Raw genomic sequence first — 26,749 nt, 5'->3', positions numbered from 1 at the left:
AAATTAGCATTCAGTAACCTGACCAGCCAATGTCCCTCTAAAAACAGTAAAGACTACAAAAAATGGACAGCAGAAGACATGATATCACTATTTGCAACTAAATTAGCCTGTTGTCAACCACACAAACAAAAAGCACAATTTTTTACAGTTCTTAAAAGAAGCTAAAAAAGGGTAAACTTCGATGTTGTTAGTTCACTAGTTCATTTCATTTAAATAGAGGAGGCCTTTCAGACTTTTTTCTTCTCCTTCACTGAAATCACTTGGTTCTTTATGTGTGTATTTGTATGTTTTTCTTTTGCTGTGCAAAACTAGTGTAGTCTCAGTTCTTAATCACTTAAAATCAATGTGACTATTCGCAGTAAGGATCTTTATTCATCTTAAACCTAAACCCATGAAATACTAACAGCTAATACAGTTTTGTTAACACTTCTGATATTTATTCATGGCAATAAGAAATAGATTGTAGCTTGGCTTGTGCACCTTTGTGTAGCTCTGCTACACATTTACATTATATTTAGGGGAATATGAGCATGTGTATGTACTATTTTTGTGAAATTCCATATTTTAGTAAAACATCAGTATAACATACACAACTATTTATACTAGTGTTACCTTTATTAGGTGTACCTATAAAGTCCAGTGTAATGCAACGTAACTATTCAGTCTGCTTTTGTGATGCTGACAATATCATCACATGTTGAAAAATAGCACACAAACACAAGTTACTTTCAGTATCACTCTGTAATGTTTAATAGATTTTTTAAAAAACTGCGTACCATACATTTGTAGCACATTGTTTTTTCAGCAAATATATATTATACTTTCAGTTTGATAAATGGTAACAGCCTGTACAATCATCTCTTGTGTTTACTAAATACGATTATTTATTTATTTTTTTTTTTTTTTTTACAGTGAAATCATGAATATATCATATAAAATAACTTCATGATAAGGAGTTTTTAATTAGTCTTACAAACTCGTCAAATGTTTCTCTGGCAAAAACATAAGTGATATTTCTGAATACTGTTATCAAAGTGAGGATGTTAACTTCATAAGCAGCAAAAACATTGTAAAGCAGTAGTAGCAAACGTAGCAGAAACGAAGTGAGCCGGGAGCATTCAGTGGAGAGTTTAACAGAAGCATGTCATTAAAGATTAGTTTTGGCACATATAGAACTGATTCAAATGCTTAAAAAGATAATTCAACCAATGCTGTGGAGTTGTTTTCTAGCTTTTCAACACAGCTGATCTTATACAACTTATAGATGTTGGATAATTAACTTCAAAGCAGAGAAGCTACTATTACAGCACAGAACATGATCTCTCTTTAATTTCACTTTTGGCATTCCACTCTGTTGATTAACAGGGACAAACATACAAAAATCCAACCAATCTATCATGAATAACTTCCTTAAGTCACCAGTTTGTGCATTACTTCTGTTTTTTTTTCTGCATATCCTTGTGAAAGGCTGTAAACTTATCTTGATATGTCTGAGCCCATAATGTGCTTTACTCTGAGCACAATTTACAGATGTTCATGTTGTTTCCTCAAAACCTGTCCCAGGTATTTTCCGGATCTGGGGAAAATATTTGAAGGAAATATTAATAATCCAACAAAATGCTCGAAAAATCCTTATCTACATTCCAAATAATCAGCAGTGGTTTGTGATGGCACTGTGGTGAACGCAGCTGAACGCAGCATCGCACTGTATCAGGACTTCAGAGGGAACAGTGCTGCTCAGTGGGAAGGAATGCAAATTTCCTGCAGCTGCAAATAGCTGCGGAACAAAAAAGTCCATTCTTTGCATCTGAAACAGTATCATCAGCATTCATTCTTTCCTCTCAAGTGATGCGTGTGAAAACACTCTCCAAGTCTCTGTGCAACACACACGGACACACTCATGTGCGCACACATGCAGGGAGGTGAGGTGAGAAACTGCAGAATGTCCCTCCCATCACCTCTCTCCCGGGAAACACAGTGAACATGCAGATTTTACTAAACCAGGACTGGGAGTGTGGTGGGTGATTGGACTGTTAAATTATTATTAGCTGGTCTCTTGTGAGTCCCAGCAGATGTGTGCAAGCAGTCAGTGAGGAAGTCAAACCGGTGCCACGTAATTCCCAGGAAAAGTCCCAAAAGCATGAGTCCGTTCTGACGTACCTACAGAGAGCAGAGCATATACTGTGGTCACGCAACAGAAACAAACAAATTAGGGATTTAGTTTTTTTTTTTTTAAATAGCAAAACAGTGTACAGTTTAGGTTAATTGTGTCAGTGGCATTTGTAGTGTTTGCTGATGTCCACTAGAGGGGGGCATCACCCTGCAGAATGTTTTGAAATTGGTCACAAGGACATTAAAATATTGCTTTTACATGTATAAAAAGGCAGCCATATAACAAACTGAAAGCAAGTAAAAACCCCAAAATGGATAATTTGGGCTATTTAGGGATAGTGACAAAATTAATGTGGATGCTTAAATACAAGCCAAGAGCACTTTGAGGTATTAAGAAACAAAATATCACCTCTCTTTGCATAATGTCTGTATTCATTGTTGCATTTCATATGTTAAAATAATTTTTTGGCCTTTTATTTATTATATGGGACAGTGCGGAGGCCCTACAGCAAAGGGCTAGACTCAAACCCATGACCGCTTCGTCGGGGACTATAGCCCCGTGTGTGGCTCAATCACTTGAGCTACTGGGATGCCCTATTGTTGCATTTCTAAAATACATACACTAAAAGAGTGTACATTGAAAATGGCACTTCTTGATCATCTTTAAATAAAACACAACACAAAACAAAATGTCTTACCTACAAACCAGCCATCATCACATTTCTCCATCACTTGCACAATGTCTCCTTCTCTGAGCTCCAACTCGTCCGAATTCTGTGGCTTGTAGTTGTACACAGCTTTATATCTAAAATGGAGAACATGGGCAAAACAAACAAATCTTCTGAGTCACAAATTCACTTCAGCCACAACACTTGGTCTGCACTCTACTTGTTTGTGAATAAATCAAAACATTTCATTTGAAGACGTACGGTTGGCGTTGCACCACTGTGGAACCAGGGATGTTTGGTGCTTGTCTTTGCGGCAGGGAGTTGACATGTGGATTAGACGAAGCAGTCTGGTTTGGTATTGCACCCTGGGAAAAATAGAAACCTCATGTCAGGCATTATGAAATAAGAAATGACGAGCCACATTCCTGTCAGCGCAAACAATAACAGCACGGGTGTGGACATGCTGTGACTCTCTTAGGGAGGCAGTGAGAGCAGACCTGTGAGGGGTCAGGGTATCTGGGAGTGCTCGCTGTGGAAGCTCCGGCTCTTTGTACAGACGCTGACGACTGAGTGGAAGGTGAAACCGTTCTAGGTGAGGAGTTCTGGTTAGCTGAGTGCGTCCCGGACCAGGGGCTGTTCTGTTTGGTGGGGGAGCCGGTTTTGGAGATGCTGTGGGGTAAACGATTAGCCGTTTCTTTGAACGCGAGTGTCTGGGTGGGGGAGCGTGACTGTGAAGCCGGGCTGCCGTATGGTACAGGTGAGGACGGCATCACGGGGGAGTGCTCAGGTTTGGGGCTCAGTGAAGGGGGCGTGAAAGGGGACAGCGGTGACCGCGAGCAGGGGGAGTGGAGTGGACGTCCTGGACTTTGGGGTCCAGGGGAGATGGGGGACATGGGGCCCGGTGAGTAGTCATCCGTGGAGTATTTGGTGCGGGGCATCTTGTTGACCTGGACGTAACTGGCCGGGAAGATGCCACTCCGACTTGTTCCTGAGATCCTGCCTTCCAGCCACTTATCGTCAACACGTCTGGTTATGCTGATCAGCTCACCCTAAAGAACAGAATAGAATATATATGTTGGATATTAGACTGTAAGCAACCGAGCACATTTAATATAGAATAAGAACTGACCGATAAGTCTATTAAGGCTGTTTTTGTGCTATGGACTGCTCTGGAGCCCCTAGAGTTTGTTGTAGAGAGAGGGATGCTAAACAAGCTGCCCATCAAGGACAACACTGCACAAGACCACAGAGTGTCCTCAGCAGGAGGCTCCTTCAACTCCACTGCAATAATGACAAAAACACATATAGGAGGTCATTCCTGTTGACTGCAACAGCCATTTCCAATGACTCCACACTGTGCTCCCTCTTCAGGTTTGCACATTAAAAGTAAATCTATTTTTTATTCTTTTTCTAATTATTTTATCTATTATAGTAGTTGTATATGTACATTTTTGACATTTTTTGTCTTTCATGTGTTTGAATTGCTGCTGCAACACTGTATTTTCCCCTTGGGAAATTTAAGTTTTGTTTGAGTAAAATAATAGTTATAAACACTCTTTCAATGAGGCTCAGTGGCTTGGTGGTTAGCACATTCGCCTTGCAGCTTGAAGATCCCCCGGTTTGCATCCTGGCCTTTCCGGGATCTTTCTGTAGGGAGTTTGCATGTTCTCTCTGTGCATGCGTGGGCTTCCTCCCACAGTCTAAAAACATGCTGAGGTTAATTGGTGATTCTAAATTGTCTGTAGGTGTGAATGTGAGTGTGATTATTTGTCTGTATGTGTAGCCTTGTGATAGACTGGTGATCTGTCCAGGGTGTCCCCAGCCTTTGCTCTAAGTCAGCTGAGATAGAGTCCAGCCCCTCGCGACCCTAATGAGGATTAAGCAGTGTGTAGATAAAGGATGGATGGACTCGTTCAATGTAAAGTCTTTGTCATTACAGTATAGATGGTAGAGAATGGAGCACATTCAGTTATCTTGAAATGTTAGCAAGTTTTGTGAATATATTTTTAAAGCAATAGTTTGGGAAATAGGTTTATTGTCTTTGTTGCATAGCATTAGTTGATCAAAATTCAGTTTAATGACTGTACATTAAGGCTTAGCTGAACTCATAATTGGTATTACATTCAGTCAAGAAATAGACTGGCCCTATATAACAAGTATTTTAGATTCTTCAGTTTTTGAGCAGATCAAATAAACTCATGACTTGTTAATTAGTGAGTTTTGGCAGTGCACGTACACGGTTTGATCTTTTTTCCAGATTTTATCCTGAGAAAAGCTAACTAGCAGCTCCTTATTTACCAAACGGACATGATAGCAGTACCAATCTTCTCATTTAACTCCTGGCAAGAAGGGAAAGAGTTAGGAATGTTTCCCAGAACATGAATCTGTCTTCAAATTCCAGTAAGACCTAGTCAGAGACTAGTGTGATGTGTTTTATGGCAAAAATGTAAAGAGATTTAGAGGGACAGCATCATCCTCTCTGATACCACTCTATGTCTCAGCTTAGATCTTCCCTTGTGCAGCAAAGACACATGCAAAACATGAACAACTCACTTTACGAAAAGAAAGTTCAACAGGTAGATCAGCATTGAAGTTATAGAGAGCCACAGCTTCCCCGTAGTCCAACACCTGAAGAGTGGGGGACTTTATAGGTGTTGGCTTCTCTGTAGGAGGCAGAATCTGTGAAGGACAAGAGTTTTTAGCCAGTATCACACAGTGTTATAATATAAGCACAGTACAGACAAATGGCTTCAAATGAGAGACATGAAGAGGTTTACCTCCACATAAGTTGTGGGGAAAATGCCAGCTCTTCCATGATGTTCTCCTTCAAACCAGTTGGCATCTACCTGCCTGTGGATGTAAACAATGTCGCCTTTCTGCAGCGTGAGCTCCCTGAAGAAAGAAATGACAATAAGGAGACACAACAAAGGAACGGCCTTTCATCAGAAGAGAATTCACACCTCAGGTTTGATGCATAACTTTAAAATCTGATATTGCTATAATTTCATGTTCTCTTTCAGAGATATGAAGGACCATGAAGGACAGAAACTGCACATGTATTGTATCACCTCACACTGTAACTCACTTGGGTGACTGAGCCTGGAAATTAAATTTGGCTCGCGCTGCTTTCATCTGAAAAAACAAAGCAATCATTCAGGGTTTTGAGAACATTTGTACAGAAGTAGTAATCATGTGAAGAATTTAGAATATATTCAGATCACAAAAACAAAATGTCACAACCTAAAACCACATAACTAAAGGTACTTGGTGAGAGTTTATGATGTGAAAGTTTTAGAAACATACCTTCTTGTCCTCTTTTTTAGATGGGAGCTCCATGGTTTCATATGCAGGAGAAAGACGTTCTACTGTGGAGAGGTCAAGGCACAAAGCTATAAGTAGAGTCTAATACGTGCACTCTTTTGTTCAGCAGACAATGTTTTTGTATGTGTTCCCATGTACAAGCATGATTGCCGTAACAACTCCATAAGTTCAAAAAGGGATCGTGAGTTTCCAGGAAAAACAATTGGATAAAGCTAATCTTTAATCAGGTCTTCCGAGGTTCACTTCCTATTTTTGTGCTCTTCCTCCCCGCCCATTTAGAGCAGTTTGTAAAGGAAAATACTGCAAAGACTTTCCATGTTCGTGCAGCCTAATCTGAAAAGTGAAACACCAGAGCAGGCAACAGTGTAGGCAATGAAAGAGAATCATGAGACCATCACAATTTAATATATTAGTTCAAGTTTTTATACTCCCTGAATAAAGGAGATGCCTGTTTTCTAAAAGTGGATTTAAGGAGGTAGAACAGAACAGTTTGTATCAGAAAATACATTCATTATACACATTCTTATCAAAGCCATTATATAGTTCATGAGAAAATCTCAGTGTGCCTGTTGTGTTACTGGACCAAAAGGGAATAAACTCTGTGTTTACCATATGTGGGAGCAGATGCTGCTGATGTGCCAACAGGGCGACGGACAGGCTGCTTTGATGCTGATGAATTGCTGAAAAAGTGGAGAAAATATGAGCTTTTAATGTTTATATTACTGTCACTGTGTCTCCCAATCAGGGTGAAGGTTTCTAATGACATCAAAGGACAGACAACACACGGCTGAATGCAGCTGTGTGGTGTTTCCCTGTAGATTTACTGTACAGAACATCTGTTTGCAGCTGGTTCTCATACACTGGATGGAGATGAGACAAATAATCACACAGCTAGGAGGGCGAGCGGATGATACTGTGTGACTCTTTGTTGTCCTTCAACTGAAAATCTGGTTTCAATTTAAGTGCAGGGATTCAACTATCTTTACCGCCTTTAACACTGCAGTCATGATCAGAATCACAAGTCTGTGTGTTCTGGGGTTAAGAATTAATCCAAAACCCACAGCATCCTGACCGGCTCCCTCTGAGCTCATCTGCATATTTCCAGACAGTGTAGTTTTGTATTCAAGTGTTTGCAGCTGGACCAGCTAAACAGCTAAACAACATGTCTAGATAACAGAGAGCAGTTTTAAGCTGACATATTCCGGCTGCTGTATGTTTTAAATTTACACGTCCTCAGCAAAACCCCCTCGGACTGGAAAAGGTCACAAACCGTGAACTCAACTTAGCAATCAACAGCGAGAATTCTCCAGGAAGGAATTACACACATGGTGAGAAATGTGGAATGCTGTCTGCCGTTTGAACTAACAAATACTGTACTTGAACTCGTTGAAGTAACAGCTTTCTTCACAGTGTGTCCTGCACAGAAAGTCACCTGATCCAGTATTACAGGTACCCTGCTAAAGTACTAATGGTTGCTCTGTGCAATCGCAGCGGTTTGATTCCTGATGTAGCATGAAGAAAGAGGCTGAAACTGCACAGCAGTGATGCAACATCAAAGTGGATTAAGGTGGAGGGGAGTTGCACTCAGAGGAGGTCTGCAGTGGTTGACCCTGGATTTTCTATTAACCTGTCCTTGGTGTGAGTCTATGATACAATCCACACAGTGACAATAAAATCATTTTAAGAAATGCTAAACATGATTTATAGCTACTTTCGCTACTTTCTTAAATAGTCTGACACACTGTTTATCGGTGTGAAATTTAAATGTTGACCACGAACAGAAAACAAACACAGTGGCACAACTTTGTAAGCCCTGAATCTACTTTAACACTCTTACTGATGTGAGATACGTTTCAGCAAAGTTGTAGATCTGAGTGAAATACATGTGCATGTCATGCCATTTAACAGAACATATAAATTACATTACAATGCAGACAAATCTATTGTTAATAAATACATGTCAAATTATAAAACTGAGGCTAAAAGGTCAGTAAACCGCTATCACAGCCAGCTGTCAACATTTGGAGTAATCACTTTTATAGCTGCCCTCACTGTAACCGTATAACAGCACTGTACTGTCGTCATTGACTAACCTGTAGTTTGTGTTGCCAGTCTTTGGAGCAGCTACTGGATCCCTGCCTCTTTCCTCCTGCAAGCAGAGTGAACATTAATGCCAGTCTGCTCCCTGCAGCACCACTCAGCCTTCTGTTTCACACAACAACTCACACACAGTTGGAGGAAATCTCACAACAACTCAGACAAAGTGGAGGTGCTGACCACTCCCAAAGGAGCAAGAAATCCCCTGGGTCCTATCCTCCTCGGGCTACAAACAACACCACTCATGATCTGTCTGAGTTGTCTGTGATTCCAAGCAAATTACAGCCTATGAAGCTGATTCAATCACACAGGAATCAGGAGAAGCATGAGAATCCACATTTTTTTTTTTGGCAAGTCCCTGAGGAACTCCAAAGGGAATTTCTAAATTACATGATTAAAAAAAATGGATTTCAAGAAAACTGATTTGGATTTTTATTTTTTATTTTGGCAGCCAGGTCTACATCATTTGCTGTGGGGGGAATTTGCAGGCAGGTGATAAACAAAGCAGATCAATCCGAATGCAAGGCAGGCAGGCAAATCCGAGGCTGTCATCCAGGTCACAGAGGAATAAAAAAAAAATGTACGTGTTCAAAGGTAGCAAGCAGAGGAATCTCACTGACACGCAGCCTTCATTGGGAGTGTGGGGAGCAAGAGTGGGGCGGGTGGGGATTCTGCTAGATTGTGAAGGGAGGAAGGGATGCTTCAGCAGAGAGAGTCAGGACGGGGGCTCAGTACCTCACCCCAGCCTCGACGCTGCTGCTTCTTCTGGGAAAGTCTCCTCTCCAGGCCCAGAATGTCCGAGTCCAGCTCAGCCTCAAATCGACTCAGCTCAGATACCAGACTGGCCTGAGCCCGAGCAGTTATGGAGTTGGAATGGCAAGATTAAAACACTGATACAGAGGCTGATTTTTGGACCTAATGATGTTCCTTCTCAACTTTCAATAAACTAAATCTTGATAGAGTGAATACAGAAAGAATTTCAAATTTAGGCAGAAATGCTCACCTCGATTGAAGGGGACTTTGGTTTCTCAGGTTGTTTCTTTGCAGACAGATAAGCCTATAGGCAGAGAGAAAAAAAACAGAAGTGTACAAACTGTTGCTAAACTTATCTTGTTTGTGCATCTACCGTGCAAGGCTGAACTGGCCAACAAAGGTAGGCAACTGTCCCAGAGTCACAAATACCCAGAGACCTTGTAAATACATAATAAGTGGCTATATGGCTGTTTAACTGTAATTTTGCTGAACAATATTATCACATTCTTGTCATTGGTGCTACTTGAATTTCCCAGGATTAATAAAGTATCTATCTGTCTGTCTGTCTGTCTGTCTGTCTGTCTGTCTGTCTGTCTGTCTGTCTGTCTGTCTGTCTGTCTGTCTGTCTGTCTGTCTGTCTGTCTGTCTGTCTGTCTGTCTGTCTGTCTGTCTGTCTGTCTGTCTGTCTGTCTGTCTGTCTGTCTAACCTTGTAATTCAGTAATAATCTAAGTTTATTAGTTATTTGAGTCAGTAATGCTAATTACTGACTAGCAGTTTTGATAGTTCTGGAGAAATAATTGATTTACAATGAGGGTTAATCCAGTCCTTCTACCACAACAAGTAAATTCTACCTTACAGCTGGTATGCATGAGCATTTTAACCTAATAAGAGTTAGGCAACTTGGCACTCAATTTCATTCACATTAGATGTGTGAACAAGAAAGCTAACCAACAGTCTGCTGTACTTAGACGTGTGACGAATCAGCTTATTTGACAACATAGAGGCATTTTTGCTTGTGTGGAAACAGGTTAAAGACAAAAATCTCACAACTTTATATTTTAGATATAATTTGAATGGTTTTCAGGGGAAAGACTGAACCACAACAGACACATTTCTATTAACATACACTTAAGAGGACTCAAAATGCAGTGAAGTCAATACAAAATTTACACCTGGACACTGTGGATGTCAGGATGCTGGCACAGGCATTCTCTTTACAAGATCTAACACTGCTAGCAGCTGATTCTATCAAACATTACTTTAAAAGGCTTCACTGTTGAGATCCACAGAGTAATGCTCTATTTTTTTTGTAAAACCTTGGCTGAACATGTCTCTCTGAAGGCCAAGCTTTTCCTTTCAGCTGGGAGTCATCCTCACTGCGATCACAGACTGTAATGTCACCATGAAGCAGCGCAACACCTGATATGGTCTGTGATCTGCTCTTCTAAACGCCGTCCAGGGCATACAACATTGACTGCCGTCATAAAGAGGAAATGAAATAAGTCTCCATGCTGTGAGCCATTATACACCACAAGAGGTTAACACCATAATACGGATCACAAGACACCTCGGCTCCTGTGGGAGAGTGGAAACAAAGATTTCTTTTCTTCACGAGTGCAGACACAGGGCACAATATGCAGCAGATCTGGGACATTGTTGCAAGAGGCATTTAAAAAAAAAAACTGAGACACCTCTGTGTAAGTCACCAGGGGTGTTTAAATGCTCAGACACACACAGAGTATACAAAGGACTACACACTCAATTACAGCAGCACTAAGACGGTGCAGCATACACAAGGTAATAAATTACAGCCCCTGTGGAGTCAAACTTCTCCCACTTGTAAATCACCAGCTTTCAGTGCAGAACCATATAGACACCAGCATAAATACTTGGATCATGTCTTTTCTTGTCTGGAAAGCTAAATGAATGAATGCCCTATGGTTCTCTGAATAATAGAAGGGAGCACATCTGGTGGTAAGCAGCAGGTTCTGTTCACTGTGGACTGACCACACTCACAAGTTATTGGATACCTCGCGTGAGAAGATGAAATACAAGGACTTAGACTGTAATCCTTAAAGAAAAGATGACCAACTTGCTGTTGAGCTGCATGGGAAAACAGACTACACAAAGAATTCCAGTCATTAGAACCAACAACAATGCTGGATGAGTCTGGTTAAAGAATCACACAGGAGCTCTCTTTATGCTGGAATGAGGCTGATATCGGAGCCGATTTTTAAACTCTGACCGCTCGTACCTGGCTGTGGCTTTCTGAGGTGGTGCTTTTTCCAGGCTCGAAGTCGAATATGCTTTTCGGCTGACGGTGCTGCTTTCCTGGGTCTGACAGCTTATCTACATCCTCGCTCCTGAAACATAACACCACGACACACACACACGCACACGCACACACACACCGTGGACAGCAACTTAATCATGGCTTCATTGTGAGCGCCTGTAACAACAAATCCAAACTTGTCTGTCCCGCACATTTTCTCTGCGCTGCTCTTGGCACGAGGTTTTAGTTGGTATTCACATAAGATGTCATCTGTAGTCTGTCTGATGTGAGGAATAAATTCCTACTGGTGTGTATTCCCCTAGAAGGTAAAAAAAGCCTACAATTTTTATAAGATTTATAAATTTAGTAATACAAAAGGGAAAAAAGAATTAAACTTTTGGTCAGATCTAGATTTAATCAAATGGAGGCAACTATAGCAAGAGCAGTTTGATGTTTTAGGAAATACACAGATGTTACTTTTCAGCAGAAAGCAGAGGTAGAAGATGTATTCAGATCCTTTCTTTAAATAAAAGTATTGCTACCCACTGTAACAATGCTTCACTACAAGTAAAAGTCTTGTTTTCAAAACCTTACCTGAGGAAAAGTTCTTAAGTGGCCTATTTACTAAATTTACTTTAGCTATTAAAAGTAGAAGTAGTCATTGTGCAGTAAAATGAGTGTTTTGCTCTGATATACAGTGTTTATAGATTATTATCACTGCTGCATTAATGTGTAGTTGCATTTTTACTGTTGTAGATGTTTATGGTTGAGAACCTTTTAACTATTTTACATACTGTTGCATAGTTCAGTCTACAGTAAAGCATCACATTCAATTGGATCATCTAATATCTGTGGCATCGCTGCCCTGAAAAATTCATGTATCTCTAAAAAGTCAGCTTTTCATGAGCTCAGAAAAACAGCCCTGTCTCACATGGCAATGTTGTTTTCAGCTAATACAAGACTGTTATTAAATATCTTATTTTTATGAAGGAGAAAACTCTTGACCCAAAAAGGAATGCCTAATCTTACAGTTTATTATTATTAACAACTATTTAGAAACACCAAATTTGGAAATGTGCAGTTTTCACTAGACAGGAAGGGTATTAAGAAATGTGATCTGGGTTCAAGCTGCCAGGCAAATATAGTGGAGTGAAGAGTACAATGTTTTCTTCTGGGATATGGTGGAGTACAAGTAAAAAGTTGCAGAAAATACAAAGTGCAAGTACCTCAAATTTGTACTTGGGCACACTAATTGAATAATTGTATTGAGCTACATTCCATCCCTGGCAGAGAGTTAGATGATAGACGTATCTGTAGACTTATCAGAGCCAGAACACAGTTACTCTAACTTTGTTAGCTTAGCTCAAATAGTCAAGACAGTGGAAAATTGTTTGTCTGCTTTTGTCTAAAAGTAACAAAAACACTCATAATTATTTTTAAAGCCAACTAATTCACACGCCGTCCCTAATTTCTTTAAACCTTTTTTCATTGTAAGGTTGCAAGTAGAAAGCCAGACTGTTAGTAGTTGTTTGCAGATATTAAGCTAAGCTAACTATCTGTAACTTAGATGTATTTAGACCGGTGGAAATGGTATTTTTAAAACAGCAAATCAGTCAGCGTATTCACAAAAATGTGAAACTAGTCCGTTAAGTTTGATTCCTGCCTGAGGCCCTTCCTGTGTCCGTGCTATGGGCCCCGAGTGAAAACAACTTGCATGACAGGTTGACTAAAGGCTTCATTAAATTGCTCAGGGTGTAAAGTGAGTGACTGTCAATTTGTCTCCGAGAGTCTTGGGATGGTCCTGTCTTCCTTCCACTGCATGCTGGGATACGAAGAGCCAATAACTGACCCTGAAGCATGAAATCGGCGTAAACTCACCAGTCTGGTAGAGCTCCATAAGGTGTTAGTCTGAAGAGATCCTTGTCTGCTTCATTACTTTGCTCTGTGTTGGCAGATAACCCGAGTCCTGTGGATCAGTGCAGATCAGTCTTAAGTAAAAACTGCTTATATAACCGCGCAGGACAACCATGTGGAATTTGGTGGATTCACTTACGTTCAGCTGACCACCGCTCTGAATCCTCCAGCTCAGGTTCTGGTAAACAGAAAGATCAGTTTTAGACTTCATAACACTGTCACACATGTACTATATGCATTATAAAACAGATACATTACTCACTTTACTTATGGTTTTATTATATTTCAGTGAACTATACCTCCCTTAGTTCAGTAGAAAAATATTGCATTAATGGAGAAGTTTTTTTTTTAAATGGCTATTTATTTTTAAATACTTCACAGAATGCTATATATTATATATATTATTGATTGTATTTACAGATACATTAATGCTGATGTTTAAAATTGGTCAAATTGTGATTAAAACTATCTTTAAAATATGAAACAGAACATTTAAAGAAATTTTACTATATGTTGTACATTGAACTTCAATCTACATGAGCAGCTGTCGAATTATAGAGTAGTTTTCTAAAATATGTGACGCGACGTAAATCATTGTGTCAGCAAGTTTAAATACCTAGAAGCTTCCATAGAGTATAACTACTATTTAGAACTGTGTATTCTAGCATCAATCTCATTAACTCTGATTCTGTTATGTCAAAGCTCATCAGCAGCACCTCGGTGTGTTTGGGGAAAATTATCAGGCGTCACAACATGATAAATTTCTCTAAAGTGTTTCTCTTCAGCGGTTTGAATTCTAATCCTTTTGATAAGACAAAGCACCTGCAGAAATGTTTCATCTAACAGAAAATGGTTTCGAAAATGTTCCACAAAACCACAACAGCACTGCAACGGTGCCTTTTACACACAAATAACAGGGAATGTGTCTCCATTACGCAACCCATAATAGAGACAAACGAGCAGCTAGATTTGGGAGGAGCTCAGATAAGAAGCTGGATTATTGTCAGAGCTAATAAAAAAGACATGATATAAGACTTTAGGGCTCTTTCATCATGTCCTATTTTGCCTCTGCAATAATCTGTTTGCTGGATCACCTCCTGGTAGCTGACGCTCTGACAGGGAGGAATTCACTCTGGAGCTGAGTGTGAGAAGACGAGGAGGTGGAGGAGTGTCCTTACCCTCTGGCTTTTTGTGAATCTGTCTGAACATGCTCTTGTACCAGTCTCTGGGTTTGTTCACACTCTGGTGCAGGAAGAGAGGGGAGGTGCAGAAAGTAAACAAACCTGGTGAATAAAGCCACGGTGAAATACAACGCATGAGACGCAGAGTTGTGTTTGTCTTACTGATCTGGAGGCGATGGGCATCCCGGTCTCATCCACCGGACCGATTCCTGAGAACTTGATCAGCCTCTCCTCCCTGGTGGGAGCCCAGCTGCGTGGTAAAGTGGAAGAGCCCTGAACGCCATTGGACAGCCCACCTAAGTTACAGACACATCAGAAAGATTTTAGTAAATATGTTGTTTTGAGTCACTGTAGCATTGATGCTACGTCACAAAAAGTCCAAACTTTTTTTTTCTCTTACATATTAAGTGATGTTCACCTGCATCTGTCTTTAAGTCATCAACTGCTTGCATTTCTTACTTATACTTCTAATCCTTTTAGATCTAAAGGCCTTCCTTTAAAAATGAAATTCAACTTCTTCAGTATTTTTTAACTCCCCCAACTCTAACCAGTTATTAGCCTTGAGAAGTTTTCTTTCAGTGAAATATATATAACAAAGTTAACTAAGGCATCTTAGCAAAGTTTTGCATTGGAGTTGTAGACCAAGATATTTATTTTCTCCACAAAAATATATCACTGACAAATAATGATTACTGGTCTCCTTGGTTACTAACAACAGGTGTCAGTTTAGGCCCTCAAGAAGTCAAATCAGTCGACCCCTAATACACAGTTTACTGCACCAGAATCTTGATCTACTTTCTATACTTTTGTTTCAATTTCTCAACCTTGACTCTTAAACTGATACTTAATTCAGTTTTTTTGCCACTTCAAATTTCTAAGCAGCTACATTTTAGCTGCAAGCACACGCTGATTTTCTTCTGAAAATTTCCAACCTCACATCGATTTTAAAAAAACAAAACAAGTCCAACATCACGTCTCTGCGATGCATACGGTTTTCCTTTAAGTTTATCATAATTTAAGTTTATCATAATAAATACCAATTTCCTGAGAACTTATTTTGACTTTAACAGCAAATTCTGATGTTATGCACAGATTTAAAATTTCACAATCTTACCGTACGACTGTGAGGGTCCATAGTACGATCCAAAGCTGGGAGTCCCTGGACCTCCTCCATTCACTTCTGACACCTTGAGAGTAGCATACATGTATAAATCAGTCCAGATACAAACATCACCATGGAATGTAAATGGAAACTGCAACAGTAACGCTTTCAAAACATGTCCATAGTTGGATGTGTAGCATGTGATGCTTCATTTTTCCACAGGGAGGAGCACTTGTTTACTGAATTCCACTCACTCAACCTCAGTACTTTTTATTAACACAGCCTCCAGGCCATCACATACCTTGAACTCTCCGGATGGCAGCCTCGCAGAGCGATAAGGGCTCAGAGGAGGAGTAGGGAGTCCAGGAGAGATGACCACCTCAACGTTCAGATCTGGAGCAGTTAGTATGTGCTGACTTGAGGAAACTCCGGACTCCCCAGAGAAAGCAATCTGGGAGCCATTCGGGTCGCCAACCACTTCCGCACTTTGCTAAACAAAGAGGAAATGAGAAATATGGATGAAAAAAAAAACAATGTGTGAACTTTGCTCCTGTCATGTCCCTGTGTTGGCCCTGGGTAAACTACGCTCTGTATGGGATGTCATGTGAACTTGTTAGTGGTGCAGCTGTTCTCCAGAGAATTACTGGTCTCTGTGGGGGAGCCTGTGATGAAAAGGCCCCTAATTTATTTAAAGTACGACCAGTGGGAAGTGGCGTTCCTCCCACTTCATCATTTCTCTTGCCTCGGCTGCAGAAAGGCTTCATTCAAGGTGCAGAGAGGGGGCACTGAAACAGGAGAGGACCATTATGAGCCCATTAACTCCACATTCACCAGTCCTCCTTTATCTCCAGCCAGGGGGTGTGGCTGGGCCACGGAGGTTGGGGAGGGGTCGTCGAAGTCAACCTCAAAGTCCTGCAGTGCCGGCAGTGGTCATTCTGGTCTCCATAGTGATCTTTTAACTTCACGGGCCCATCACGGTCAATCTACCTCCACTATTGGAGCACTATGTATTTGAATCAGGTGCTTTGGTCCTCTCTGTGTGGTTGTAAGGGGTCATGGGAAAAGCCCCTGTGTTCATGGAAACGGTTCAACTGTTATCTGTACCAAAGGCATGTTGTTGTGACACCAGACTGGACCGACTCCTGCCACACCAATAACTGTTATTCCTGGATTTTTCCAGTTTAAATATGCTTATTTAAGACAGTATCATTTGTTAAACAAATGGAAAATGGCTTTACCTGCGACTGCATGTGATCTGCTGTGATCTTTGTGTGACAGATATCAGATTCTTGTGCCCCGCATCAAAAAGAACTGCAAAGACATAAAAACATGATATGAAATGACGCTTGTTCAAGCTCATTTAAATGTTTTCCAAACATCCTTATAAGGGGTATAGGCCACAGAATGTTTTATTCATGTTTCTGTCGACTTTTTGTGCATTGTCTCATTGCTGGAACAAACTACTATGGCAGACTATAAATCCAGTTGGCTTCTTTTATCAGATCCTTGTTTTCATATTTCAATTTCATAATTGCTCTACGTCAAGGATAAACACATTAAAGCCCCTGAGAGCTTTGTTTTTAATTTTTAGCATTTTGCATATAAAATTATCACCAAATAAGCAATAATAGCAGTTAAAGAAAAAAAAAAACAAAACAAAAATATTTAGATAATTTGCATTAGTGCTGATAAAACTCACAATTGTGATTCAAAACATTTCTGAATTATTTTAGTTGAACAGAAAGATCATCTTTTTCCCACTGACCATCAAATATATATTAAATCAGTGAGTGGAGCAGAAAGACAAATGCAATCTCTCAAAGCAGTTCTAGCTGAAGCCTGAAGGACTTTGCTGAATCAGAAAACAGGCTTAGTTTTTAGGTCAGTTACATGTTGCATATCTGTTTTTTTCCCTATTGGAAATATCTGATCAGTGTCTGTGAAAATACTTGCAATGAAGAGATTGTGTCTTGTTAATTCTTATTCTGAATTGTGTCCTTTTTAACCCTTTGTATCATTATTCGTGCAGGGTGACACAAAGCCTCCCTGTCATAAATTCACATTCTACATCCAGGCAGACCTGACAGCTGTTCCATTATCCCATCCCACCAGTATTCCAAAGAGAGGGAAAGTTCACGTCACCCATTTTTCCCCGTTACTAAGGAAAACCCACCCAAAACAATGAGTGTGACTCACATGCCTGCCTCATTCTTCCCGGTCAGACAATGCTGTAATAAGCTGGGCTTGAAGGGGCTGGATGATGGAGAAGGTCGGCTTCTGAAAGCAGAGACCGGCTCCTAATCAACTACTCAGCAGACTACCAGATTAAACCTGCTGCTTCAACATCAAAGGCATGTTGAGAATGAGGGGGAGGCCATTTCCGCTCCTGAATGAGGCAGGCACCTATAGTCACTAAATGGTCCATAATAACCGTGTAGACATAGAAACCACAGCCTCCCCAGGTCCCTGCAACCCTGACCTCTGCAACAGCAAGTAGTTAATTGATTCTAAACCTTTGTGTGCTCAGACTGAAGTCAAAGCCAGTCTTATCTTGGAAGAAACACACAATGGATAGTAGCCATTGAAGCAAACAATAAGGATTTTTTTGCTGTCAAAAGCTATTGCTTCGTAGCTCGATGAGAAAGTAATGATCTAGTGTGAGCCAGACTACTACAGCCTGCAAGCAGCTCGAACACAATTTGCACTAATGAGTTTTCCATGTGGCGTTTGCAGCTGAACATTAGAGTCTATAATGATTGTGGTGAAGACCAAGAAAACTGGAAGCATTCTGTGTCTCTGTGGACGAGGATAGGAGGCAGCACAGAGCCCATGCACTGATAGAATCAACGTTCCAGTTACCAGACAACAACGTCACTCATGTGAGTCATCATCTCCCAGTAAACTGCGTTACATAACAGGAAAAAGATGGGAACCGGAGGATTGTGTCTGCGACAATACCATTAATGCTCAAGCATGACAGATGACCCATCATCCTCCACAGCAATCACAGCCAGCTGATTATCCATCCCACAATAGCAAACACTGCGAGCAAGCTCTGCATCCTAACAATGGTTTAAAGTAATCTCATTTACAGTGTGTTTGACATGCTGGTCTGTATTTACTCCTGAGCTGCCCTAAGCAGGCGGCTACTTACTTGGAAGGCCAATCCCACTGATGAACAAATAACTAGATGAGTAATTTTCAACAGAACTTCTTAAGAGGGAAGAAAGGAGCTCTTTTGTCTCCTCACTGCTGCCACTTAAGTAGAAACTAGTCCATGATGGCTGCTTTCTGTCACATTCATGCATTTCATTTTAGGTTTTTCTTGAAAAATATTTCCAAGCTAATGTAGAAACAGTCAACCAAATTAATACTGCACCTCAGTAAAGGTCCATAAGAGATCAACATCCTGACTTTTGACGCCAAATCACTAGAGTCCACATTTCCCATATATGAATAGCAATCAGCAGCAATATCATATTTCATGAGGCCTTTCCTGCCTCTTAAGAGTAGAGTCTGCAATTCTATAAATTGTTGCTATTTAGCTAGCTAGCATATGAACATAGTTAGCATATGCCAGATTTCCCATCCCACTCGCTCCCACTGCTTCACACTGTCTTGTGCATGAGCAAAAATGTGCACAAGCATGAACGTACACTGGACACACTGGAATAGTGTTGTGTGGATGAGCCAGAGTCACTTTGTTTGTTTCCCATGTACAAAGCCAGCACTGTATACAAACAGCAGATTTTTCTTTTTTTGCAGTATGCACATAGACAGACAGCAGATCGTGAGGAGACATACACTGAATTTGACAAAAATCATACTGGATTAGAATCAGAACCCTTGTTTTTACACTTTCAAGCTCAAGCCAAGATAACCTTGGGGACATAAGAAATCATTAATGTTCCATCAACTATACAGATTTTGCACCTCTTGTTATTGCACTGTGGGACTGGATTGTTGGTGATTTTTCAAGAAACCAATACAATTTTAATTTACCATAGTATCAATAAGAACATGGAGCACTTTTTGTTTTTACATTATTGAACAGTTGACATCCCTCCACTCAGAAGTTGGAGAGCTCAAGTATTCTGCAGCTTCCTGATGAGTAAACTCATGTCATAACAGTGGCTGCATCCCATTCCTCTGGGGAGCAAAATCCAACACAGAAATCCTGCAGCAGTGCTCGCATTCCCCCTCTGAGAGCACCAAACACAATCCTACCTAAAAAGGAAAAATCTGTGTCGATATCAAGCAAGAAAATCCCTGTCCAAAAGCCTGGCTCTCCTTGGGTTTGCTCTGAACGCCCGGTGCATTCTTATGTAATTACTGACACTCAGCACAGGAGGCAGCTACAACATTTCACAATGAGTCAGAGTTTTAGAATTGCTGGTGTCTGAGCGCACTGATGCTATCTTGATGTGAATTACGTGTAACTTTATAGCCCACACATTTACAAGCTAGAACCCCCTGCCAGGTGAGAGGTCCATTATCACTGCTGGATCAAATTTAGGATGGAAGAAAAACAGAACCATAAAAGGCCCGTGTGCATCTCAGACGAAGGTATGATGTCGTGCTTTGGAAATGCCTTTGCAACTCCAGGATTTCATATTATCAAGCTTCCTGCAAATGCATCACTTCTGATTTACTCTTTGTTTACATTCAGTCCAGCACAGGGGTAGCTGAGGACACATAAAATGACAATCAGGGGATTTTGGTATGAAAAATTTCTGCCTCCGTCCCCAGGAAGCTCATCCGGTCTCACAAAAAACACTGAGCCAGATGTGAAACTCGAACTGTATACAAATCCAAAAAACAGAAGTCTATGCGCCCTGTCAAGTATATTAAATTAAAAGTGTTGTGATATTCTTAACAAGTCACTTCAGTGTAGCAGAAGGATCACATCTCCTTTATATTCAAAGGGAGTGAATGAAAAACACAGCTATTATCTGAAGTTGCTGAGCCAGAGCAGACCTGCTCAGCAGCTACAAGGTCAGTGAACTTCACCACACCCCTGTGATCCCTGTGAATCACAATAGCCAGTAATAGCAGCAGTATTGCAATAGTAACAGTTTTGCAGAAAAAAAGACAAACCCATTCATAGAGAGGCTAACTGATGACAAGCAAACACTCATTAGTCATCAAACTTCCCAAATTTCTCGATCTTCCGTTGAAGGATGCGACCAGTTCTTTCTGAGAAGACGCTGACCTACGGTGACCTCCGTCTCCACCACACACAGAGAGAAGTTCTTGCATTGTTCTCACTCAAAACAAGGCTGTCAAGGTGACCACACATGAGCAAATGAAAAACTGTCCAGGCGCTGACCCATGAACTCCCGTGATCACCAGCAGGAACATGTAAATCAAAGGGAAAGATGGACTTTAATAAAACTAATAAAACAGTTACGTGTGAATTGATCTCCATTCATTAACACAAGACTTGTTGCCTGCTTCTGTGTGGAGGCTGGTGAGCAGAAAGTTAATCATTAACAAAATGAGAACTGCTCCATACAATCTGAAGAGTGGATCTAAGTCCTGCTTACGAAACTACCAATATAAGCTTAAGGTGGTCGTTTCTTTTGCTTGAGGGCTGGTTTGCAGTACCCTTAAACACACAAAATGCAATCTTGAAAAAACGTTGATACGCCCTGATCCTCTAATGAAGTGTTTATTTCCTGGATATTACTGCAGCCTCAGCTCTGAATTGATAGAAAGGTAAACTCTTATCACCCATTTGCTTGTACACAATGTTACTGGCGTCCAACAGGTTACATAACAGGGTTGTAAAAACCGAAGAAATCCTGCCTTAAATAGTGGTGAGATGGTAATTACAAGCACATTTGCTGAGTAAATAAAACAGACATTTACTTCTAAACACACTGAATGAGTCAGCTGCAGCTACGTGAGAGATCGGTCCAGAGAGGTTGATCACACAACCTTGCTGCCCGTCTGCAACTCAGCAGATGTGCACACGGAGCCCATACAAGGTCCTGGAGCTGCAAGTTTATGATATGCAGTTATTGGGGGGATACACACATTTATCAGGAGGGAAGTGTTTCACCTCCTTGTATGGTACTCCTCCAGTCTCACTAACAGGAGGAGTCTGCGTGCTTCTTGTCAATGGAGAGGCAATGTGTTCCCAGGACGAGATAAATCACAACCTCCCACTCCAAGAGGAGCCCAACACCGAGTCAGAGAAGTTTAGTTTTTATCTGATTTGTTCTTACAACAAACACGCCTCACATCATTCAAGATAATTCCTTACATGAGCGTGTGCACAATCTCTCAGATCCGAGCATGAGAAAATACACCCTCAGAGCCCACTAGCTGGAGAAAAATGTCACAAATCCTCATGCCTGTCATTTTGCATCTTCAGAGCTGAGTGCAGGCTGGTGGATATGAGCTCTGACAGCTGGACCCTCACTGATATCACAAAGGCAATCAGAGCCGGCTGTGGAAATCACCCCGACAGCAAGGAGAGCCTCCAGTGATGCCTGGACAGTCCTGGGGCCATTAGGGTTGATATCTGTGGCAGGATGGGAGAGTATTCTGACAGCATGGAGCTCACCTGGCAGTTGCCAACAAACACTTACCCACTGAGCAGAGCAATGAGGAATGACATGTTGGGAAACAAAACCCACAGTTCTCTCTCTCACTCTGTGCGCTCCAGCTGTAAGTCCAGCTGTTCTCTCCTGCACTTGCTCAGAAGCTCCTGTTGTCTATTTCAACATCAGAACTACAGTGATTACATGGGTTAACTTGTTTTCAGGTACTCTGCAAAGACACTAAACCCCTCTACTTTAATCCTACGGAGCAGCATGTAATCCCAGAGCAGTCAGAAAGGTTACTCAACCTTAAACAACACACCAGCAACACAGTAGACATACATTTCTATACAGCTACAGTGGGAATAAGTGTACTCACCTTGAAAGTGGCACCAAGAGGTAAACTCACGCCTCTTTCTGTCGGCCTGCGTGGAAACCACGCTGCAGACCTTCACTGCACTTTCTCTGTCTGACTCTTGAGACTAGCCAGGACACACAATCTCTCTCTCTCTCTCTCCCTCCCAGCCCTCGCTCTGCCTGCCTCCACGAAGGACTTCCCGGTTGACAGGCATCGCCATAGCAACCCACTCCAGCCCCCGTTCAAAAGGCACCCTGCTCTTGGCTTGTCAGTTCGGGGCACCTCCTTCAGTGAAGCAGCCCTATTGTTGTGATAAGGTGATATTTCACAGTGCAGGGTTAACCAAAGGGGAACGCAAATAGTTCATCACCTCCACCTCCCAGACAGACACTGCCCAGTGACTCCATGATGTCCCCTCCTAACTTTATCTCTCCCATGCCTTCCTCTCCTTTTGTGTGTGTGTATGTGTGTCTTTATATGTGTTGGAGAGTGTGTGCAAAGGCCAGGTCTCTGGCTTGCTAAAGGCATGAAGGGAGAATAAGAGCTCTTTCTGTTCCTGCAGCCCTGGAAGTGTTTCAGAGTCATTACTCTACGCCATGTAGTCAACCACTGACAGCACAAATCCTTCTGACTTTTCTCCCATGATCACACACAAACACGCACGCACGCACATGCACACACACACACGCACACACACACGCACACACGCAAAGCTGTACGTTTGGACGTCAAGGTTAAAGGAAATAACCAAACAATGTTTTTGTCTTTTTTCATGCCAAATTATTCAAATCAGGGGATGTATTATGCGCACAGATAAGTCAGTCAAATTCTAGTCGGATGTCTGATCAAACCGCAGAACCAACAACAGTCATAAAAGAATGAACACATTCTCAAATCCTTGCACACAGTTCTTGCCCAAATAAAACCAGGATTTCCAGTTTGTCCGCAGTTCTTGCCAATAATGACAAACAGTGCAAAACCTGAATTCTATCATGCTGACAGGCTGGTTTTGGCACTGACAGTGCAGCAGGTAAACTGAGTTACAAGGTCCGCGTTGCAGGTCACTCGCTGACAAACGCAATCCACTTTCACATGCACATTGTGTTCTGGCCATAAACTGAAAGTATTACAAAGAATAACATGTAACAGAGTCTGATCAGTGGTCCGTTCATTTGTTTAAACGTGCGTGTCTCCGTGTATGTGCTGGCCAATTTCAACTTGAAACTGAAGGACTCAGCTCTTTTTAATAATTCAGTGGTCTGGCCTGGTAGAGCAAAACTTCAGGCAGATATCCATTTACTGAGCCTGTACTTCTCACAGGGCTGTTTTTGCCAAACAGTTGAGCTGCTGAACCTGAGTGGCAGGCTGGGCAGTGCAGGCTTCCTAGCTGAGGCTCCCCTGATAATCTGTGTCCCACTGGAGCAGACTTTCACCCTGCTGAGACCACATCTGATACCCTGCCACTCCGCAGCCAAATGAGGTAATCACGCAAGAGGCAATTGCAAGGTTTGGCCCGGGACTCGACACCTCTCTTACACCAGATCCTTGTTCACTGTGTGTCTTCGCTAAACAAACATGAGGGTTCTTCATTCCCTGCTCCACTTTTATTGAGATAATCTGAACTGGAAGGAAGACGTGTGATCTTTTTGCTCCCTTCTTTCACTGCAGTGGATGGATTCCAGCAGACCTTTTACAGTCCTGTAAAGACCAGTCATTGCCCTTTCACACAGTGCCAGTATGTTACTACAGAAGCTCATTAAAAGGATGACAGCCAAGGATTCCAGTGAGTGAACAAACCATGACATAAATGGGTTATATAATCAAAATTGATAGCTCAACATTTAACTGCCAGCGTGTGACGAAACAAGACGTGACAGGTCTGTGAAAATCACAAGCTTAAATTATCATGAAATGATGAAATAACCGCAGAGATACGAGCCGACAGGTAAACAAGCATCACCATGATAGTTGAGGGCAGATAAGGAACCTCTGGACGTGATACACTGCTGTGAGAGTCATACCTCAGGTTGTGCTCTGAGGAAGCTCTTGTGGTATGTCTCTGGGAACAAACACAAAACATGCGGGTTTATTTTAGCAGTAAACAACATTTTTGTGTCCTAGGACTCCCAGTCAAGTCACACTGTTGACTGACGAGGACAAAACCTCTCTAATAAACTCATAAATCCTCACAGATTCTTGTGTTTCTTGATGCTCAATTTCAGAATTTAGAATAAAAACACAATTAAAGATGGAAGCAGACACACAAACTACAATATTCCAACAAGTAAAGCCTCTACAGGAGGTAACTTTTGAATGGAGGTCTGGTGACAGAACCACAGAGACTAATACAGTACTGTGTAATGTCATAAAGTCTTCCTCATGTACTCCCTTTTCCATATAATTGCTTCCTAGTTGCTCAACAACACACTGAACAAAACTGAAAGGGGTTTGGTAAGCAGAGTAATGAATGGGACGAACGCAGACAATCCCTCCTCAATGAGAATTTAAATCAAACTACTAAAACGATCACATGACAGTCAGTGACAGAGGCTGGAAAAACTCTCTTCTGTTTGCATTGTGACTATTTAGTTTGTTGTGACACCAAACCCGGTGAGAAGTGGAGGCACAAGTTGTTCAGTACTTACAGGCGAGTGCAGGCTGAGCAGAGGTCTCTTCAGTACAGAAGGAGAGAGGAAGTGAATGGAAAAGAAGGAGGGAACCACTGCTGATCTTCTCTCTCTCTCTTTCTCTCTCTCTTTCTAAGGCCAACAGCGTGTCTTTTATCTTCGGTGAATGATTCAGCATGGCTCTGAATGTTTGACTGGGTTTCCGTAGGCGTGTTCGTATATGTGTGCAAGGCTGATGTGTGTGTGTGTGTGTGTGTGTGTGTGTGTGTGTGTGTGTGTGTGTGTGTGTGTGTGTGTGTGTGTGTGTGTGTGTGTGTGTATGTGTGTGTATGTGTGTGTTTGTGTGTTAACATGCACTTTAAAGCTCATCAGGGGCTCAGTAATAGTTTCCATCCACAGCTGGAAATAATAGAGATTCCCATCCAGGCACAGGCTCAGTGGAACCTCCCTCTAGTGTTTTACGTGGAGGAGGAGGCGATTTCCAACTCAATAAATAGTCCTGACTGGCACACATTATAACAGCACTTTACTGTCTATAGGTGTTGCGCCTGTCACATGAGAATCAAGCAAAAAAAGACACTTTCTTTCTAGATTAACACGGACTCAGTTGACCTCCACACCTGTCATCCTGCAAGGTCTATGTGTGCATCCAGGAAAGAGCATTTATCAGTGAATTCCAAGTGCAAATGCATTCACACATACATGCTGAAGCCCCCGCATGTGCAAACACTGAATCAGTGTCAGTGTTTCCATGTTCTGTTCCAGTACCAGGCCCGACTTACTCACCCTGTATGAGAAAACCAGGAGAGCCAAGCTAAAAGTAGGAGTGCCACCACTTTGCACAGTGTGATCACACAGATCAGCTGTACTTCTGTGTGAATGCGAAGCTTCCGTTGAGCTCCTGAGGGGTTTTATCTCTCGGCTCTCACTCCCAAGTTTCCTCGCTGTGAGAAATTAGCAACCAGGCGCCTGGAGGATTCCTGCACCCAGAGTTCAGAAACAGCTCAGCTCTGCCATCCAAGATAAATATTTAACAGGTTGGCTGTGAGATCAGAAATCAAAGGTCGCACCTTTGTCTTTTCCTCTGCAGTCCGTCCTCCCTGACAGGAGACAACTGTGTTACCCAACAGCTCCACAGTGGCCCTTAATTATTTTGACTGGGTGCACAGTGCAGATTAGCAGAAAAATATTTAGAAAAAGGGAGCACTTTCTAAGTTCATGATACACACTTCATCTTTGCAAATGAGAAACAAGTAGCAGTTGTAGCTGTCAAATAATGGAAGCTGTCTGTACTGTGAATGAATGGAGTCTTTATGACAAAATTCTACAAAACTAGAAATCATTGCCCTGCATCAAATTTAACTTTCCGAACAGCAATAAACAAAAATGCTTTTGCCAACAATATCCTCTTGCTTCACTTTGACAGACTTTGTTTTGAGTGGACATTTTCATGATAAATAACAGCACACTGCCTCTTGGTGGTTCTAAAGAAAACTGTCGGGTTTATATTTTGTTATAAGAAGCATCAACAGATGTCGCTAGAGTCTGGAACTTATCTATCTGTAGAAAGAGTTTCAAAGCACAGAATCTGATAAAGCACTGAATTAAAAATATGCCCCCCCCCCCACACACATTTCATTTCAATAACTATAATAAATCTTCTTATATTTGCATTTAACAGTGAGGCTGCTGTAAGACTGACACTGAATTGGGGCAAAAATATACAGAATAAATACTTTTATGAGGAAAGAAGAAAAGCACAACTATGTAGGAGAAAAAATAATATAATTTTGTC

General features: G+C 41.5%; 1 protein-coding gene across 9 annotated transcripts; it reads right to left on the bottom strand.

The window, feature by feature from the left end:
* Positions 1 to 726: 726 nt before the first annotated feature.
* Positions 727 to 25,759, bottom strand: sorbs3 (sorbin and SH3 domain containing 3). 9 transcript variants are annotated; one of them, XM_055011579.1, is made up of 21 exons: positions 25,741 to 25,759; positions 16,660 to 16,732; positions 15,723 to 15,911; positions 15,434 to 15,506; positions 14,482 to 14,615; positions 14,317 to 14,380; positions 13,278 to 13,316; positions 13,103 to 13,190; positions 11,207 to 11,315; positions 9,202 to 9,255; positions 8,934 to 9,044; positions 8,195 to 8,250; positions 6,711 to 6,781; positions 6,084 to 6,145; positions 5,866 to 5,912; positions 5,558 to 5,672; positions 5,334 to 5,459; positions 3,278 to 3,829; positions 3,042 to 3,145; positions 2,811 to 2,917; positions 727 to 2,160 (listed from the first exon to the last, which is right to left on the bottom strand). In XM_055011579.1, exons 2-21 carry the CDS (start codon positions 16,669 to 16,671, stop codon positions 2,099 to 2,101), a joined length of 2,175 nt encoding a protein of 724 aa, XP_054867554.1. In that variant the 5' UTR covers positions 16,672 to 16,732; positions 25,741 to 25,759; the 3' UTR covers positions 727 to 2,098. The 9 variants fall into 9 exon arrangements, with proteins under 9 accessions (XP_054867554.1, XP_035813351.1, XP_035813348.2 ...); XM_035957458.2 differs by lacking the exon at positions 25,741 to 25,759 and adding an exon at positions 24,973 to 25,130 and having other exon boundaries at positions 3,728 to 3,829; XM_035957455.2 differs by lacking the exon at positions 25,741 to 25,759 and adding an exon at positions 24,973 to 25,129 and having other exon boundaries at positions 727 to 1,576.
* Positions 25,760 to 26,749: the final 990 nt, after the last annotated feature.

This window comes from Amphiprion ocellaris, chromosome 6 (assembly GCF_022539595.1).
Source record: "Amphiprion ocellaris isolate individual 3 ecotype Okinawa chromosome 6, ASM2253959v1, whole genome shotgun sequence".
Classification (NCBI taxonomy): Eukaryota; Metazoa; Chordata; class Actinopteri; family Pomacentridae; genus Amphiprion; species Amphiprion ocellaris.
Note: the sequence above shows the minus strand (reverse complement) of the source record. Positions and strands in the feature narration are given on the sequence as shown.

What these genes read in the sequence shown, in the direction of transcription:
- sorbs3 (XM_055011579.1), bottom strand. An exon ending in TGCCCATCGCCTCCAGATCA is followed by an intron (nt 14,381 to 14,481) that starts GTAAGACAAACA and finishes TTCCTGCACCAG; the next exon opens with AGTGTGAACAAACCCAGAGA. An exon ending in CAAAGTCCCCTTCAATCGAG is followed by an intron (nt 9,045 to 9,201) that starts GTGAGCATTTCT and finishes GCTCGGGCTCAG; the next exon opens with GCCAGTCTGGTATCTGAGCT.